General features: G+C 43.4%; 1 protein-coding gene across 1 annotated transcript; it reads left to right on the top strand.

Moving 5' to 3' along the window:
- Positions 1-361: 361 nt before the first annotated feature.
- On the top strand, positions 362-1,124 carry LOC143266222 (uncharacterized). The gene is made up of 2 exons (XM_076541822.1): positions 362-425; positions 511-1,124. Exon 2 carries the CDS (start codon positions 526-528, stop codon positions 964-966), a length of 441 nt encoding a protein of 146 aa, XP_076397937.1. The 5' UTR covers positions 362-425; positions 511-525; the 3' UTR covers positions 967-1,124.
- The last annotated feature ends 2,099 nt before the right edge of the window (positions 1,125-3,223 follow it).

A 3,223-nucleotide genomic window follows, 5' to 3' on the forward strand; every position in this document is an offset into this window, starting at 1 on the left:
TCAATACCGGAAAAGTACCCGTTTCCTATAACATCGGGGACCACGTTTTGATCAAATCCAATCCGGTATCCAGTGCTGCAGATCGGGAAATTGCAAAGTTCTTCCACATATATGAAGGACCATACACGGTGTCGAAAAGAAAAGGTCCAGCGACGTACCTATTGAGTGATTGTCAATCCGGCGTAATTCGGGGAACGTTTCATGCGTCGAGCCTACGACCATATTTACGGGCAGAAGAAACGACAATAGAATCTGACAAAGAGGGCTTGAAGATTCCAGGAAAGCCCCCCCCCCCCCGAAGGATAATGAAGGTATATAAACAGGAGCGCTCGGTAAGACAAATTAGAACATCTAAGACTAGTACAAAACGTATACAATTGTATCCGAAGACGAGCATAGAAGCAGTGACCCGTGTCATCACCGAAGTATGGAACTCTAATAATCTTGCATAAGTATCCAACAATTTTTATTATACGTCATAGATAATTGTATTTTCACCGATCACCACAGCATCAATTATCCAAGATGACCGACAAAGGGGAACAAGCGTATGCAAAGTGGGCCATGATTTCACGGCCAACGCAAACGGGGATGGACTTAGAACACCCACCCGCTACTCTACCCGTTCTTCAAACCATCGAGGCGGGAAGCTGGAGGTCCTCTCAGGGCGGGAGGTACCGCCGAGGTGCGGGGGTCCAGGTGAGGGCCTCGAGGAAAAACCAGAGGACCCAAACACCATCTGGGGGTGTCGGAAGAAGTCGCTCCTTACAGAGGGAAACGGAGGAACACCCAACAACCTTCGATTGTCCAAAATCCCCTGAGCGTGAGGAAGCAGATATGTCGTGGGAGGTGATCCCGGAAACGGAGCAAGAGGACCCGATCATTGAGATCCCGGCCGTGGATCCTCAAGATCCATTGGGGTTGCTCTGCCTCACTGAGCGCGCAATTGACGCTTTTTTCGAATAGAACTCTATATATATGTGTTAGTGATAGTGTGTAAGTGTATGACATTGTGACATTTATTTTCTTTTGCAAAACAACTTTAAACATTTTGATTTTTAGTTACCTGTATTCTGTGAAAAACAGTGAAGTGTTTTATTTTGTGTTACTCTTGCGTTCTCTTTAAAACAGACTCTTTATGTTTAAGTATCGTTAAAAAACTATGGACAATTTCAGTTTGATTTCTTTTCGTTTCATTGACAATGGACAAATCTTGTTATGTTTCAGTGCGATTAAAAATTATAGACAATTTAAGTTTTGTTAACGATAGACAATTTCAATTTTTGTCTTTCTCCATTAATTAATAATGTAAATTTTCTTTGTGTTGCGTGCAACCAAGCACACTTACGGTTACTTAAAAAGACGGACAATGAAAATTATTTTGCGTTATTTCGTCAGAACAGAAGGCGCTACGCCTAATTATTTTGTTAAAATTTTTAGTTCTCGTTATACACGAGTGTGATGCTAATCAGTTAAAATGTGATAAATATGCGTACATAGGTGCATTTCGACTGCGTCCCTGCACCTTTTGTTTTGTGAAGAGGGGGGCATATGTAACCGTGCTGGTTACATAATATAAGAACACATTATATATCAGTTTATGTATTGCCGCGGTATGGGGTATCCCTACTCCGCTCATACGTCGTGATCATGATTTCATGGGGTTACGGGTAGAGTATTTACCCCACTTTCACTAATTATGCGTGCGCATCGATCCCCACTCGATAGCGATCGAAGGAGGTCGATGCGAGGATCAAATTAGGCACTCTACGTCTGGAAGCGAATCGAGTCGGTTCAAGAAAAATCTATTCTGCGAAACACGGTACGCGATTGCGAGGTCAAACCGACCTGATAGATTCGTCAAGCCGACAATTTGTCCGCGACGCGTAAACGCCTCAAACCGAGGAGTCGATCGTTCAAGCCGAACGGTGGCACAGTCAGAGTCAGATTTCGGAACAATTAGTCGATCGTGAACAGCGTAGTAGTCAGAACGTAAATATTGATTTGTATTAAAGCGAATAATCAAATAGATAATTTCTAAATTCTTTGGGTAAAGTTGTGGTAAGTAACGGTTGATTGGAAGTCGATTCTCTTTAATAATTTTCGTCGGTATTCCCACAGTTGTGAATAGCGACTGAGATCATTTAAATTGTACATTTTGGCGTGGTACAGCTCTCAGGCTCATACAGGCAATTGAAGTGTCGCTCGGCCCACGTAAAGTGTCCCGCCGTATCTTCTAATTGTACCTGTGTGCCCTTGCGAGAGGTAGTCTCGCTGGTGTAGAATTGTATGATTTCTGCCATGTTTGATCGAGGCACAGCTCACAGACTCGTTTGAGTAACCAGAGTATCGCCCAGCTCACGAAAGTGCCCTGCCGCTACTCCTTGGTTGTTCTCAAATGCCTTTGTGAAGAGGTGGACACGACCGCGTGGCACAGCTTTCGCTCTGTTTGGAGGTTAATTTGTTCGAATCGGATTCATACTCAGTTTGGGTAACCGAAGTGTCGCCCAGCCCACATATTGTGCCTGCCGGCATCTTCTAGTTGTTCTCAATCAGTGCATGAATCTCATAGTACAGGCACCTTTTGGCTTTTCCCGAGTTGCTCGACGAGGTCAATTTGTGTGTTACTGTACTATTCGCGTCGCGAATTACACGATCGGATCAGTACTGTTGGAATCAGGCGTCCGGCATCAGAGCAAGTCTTGAGCCCCAATAAACTCCTCTAGACGAACTCCTAGGTGTCTCAACCTGATCTCGACTTCGTGCGAGTCTCCACCGGAACATCTCCTCCGATTTATCGGCCGAGTGTAAAAGGTGCTGCGACAATCCTCAATCGTGCTATTTACCGAGGCATCGACTCCAACCACCAATTTAAATATATATCTGTAAATAACTAATCGAAATTTCACATAAAGCATTTACATTCCTTTCGCATCTTCGAGCGCCGACTCATTGAAAGTCACTAGATTGAACGAAACAGAATTGTATTACAAAATTTCGTAAAACGAAACTCTTATTGTTAAATATACATGTATGTACGTATGTGTTGGTTTTGCAGAATATATATATATATTGTCCTATGTTAACTCTAAATGAAAGAGGTTTCTAACTTTCTTTAACGACCAGTCAGACCACTCCGCTATCCAGTACCTGGAGGCCCGAACCCTCCATTTAAATCATTCATAGATTAAAGCACGTTTATTCTTACTGAGAAGCCCAGGCT

This window comes from Megachile rotundata, unplaced genomic scaffold (assembly GCF_050947335.1).
Source record: "Megachile rotundata isolate GNS110a unplaced genomic scaffold, iyMegRotu1 scaffold0097, whole genome shotgun sequence".
Classification (NCBI taxonomy): domain Eukaryota; kingdom Metazoa; phylum Arthropoda; class Insecta; order Hymenoptera; family Megachilidae; genus Megachile; species Megachile rotundata.

Bases quoted from the DNA above. Each gene is read 5' to 3' on its own strand.
- LOC143266222 (XM_076541822.1), top strand. From the start codon at position 526: ATGACCGACAAAGGGGAACAAGCGTATGCAAAGTGGGCCATGATTTCA.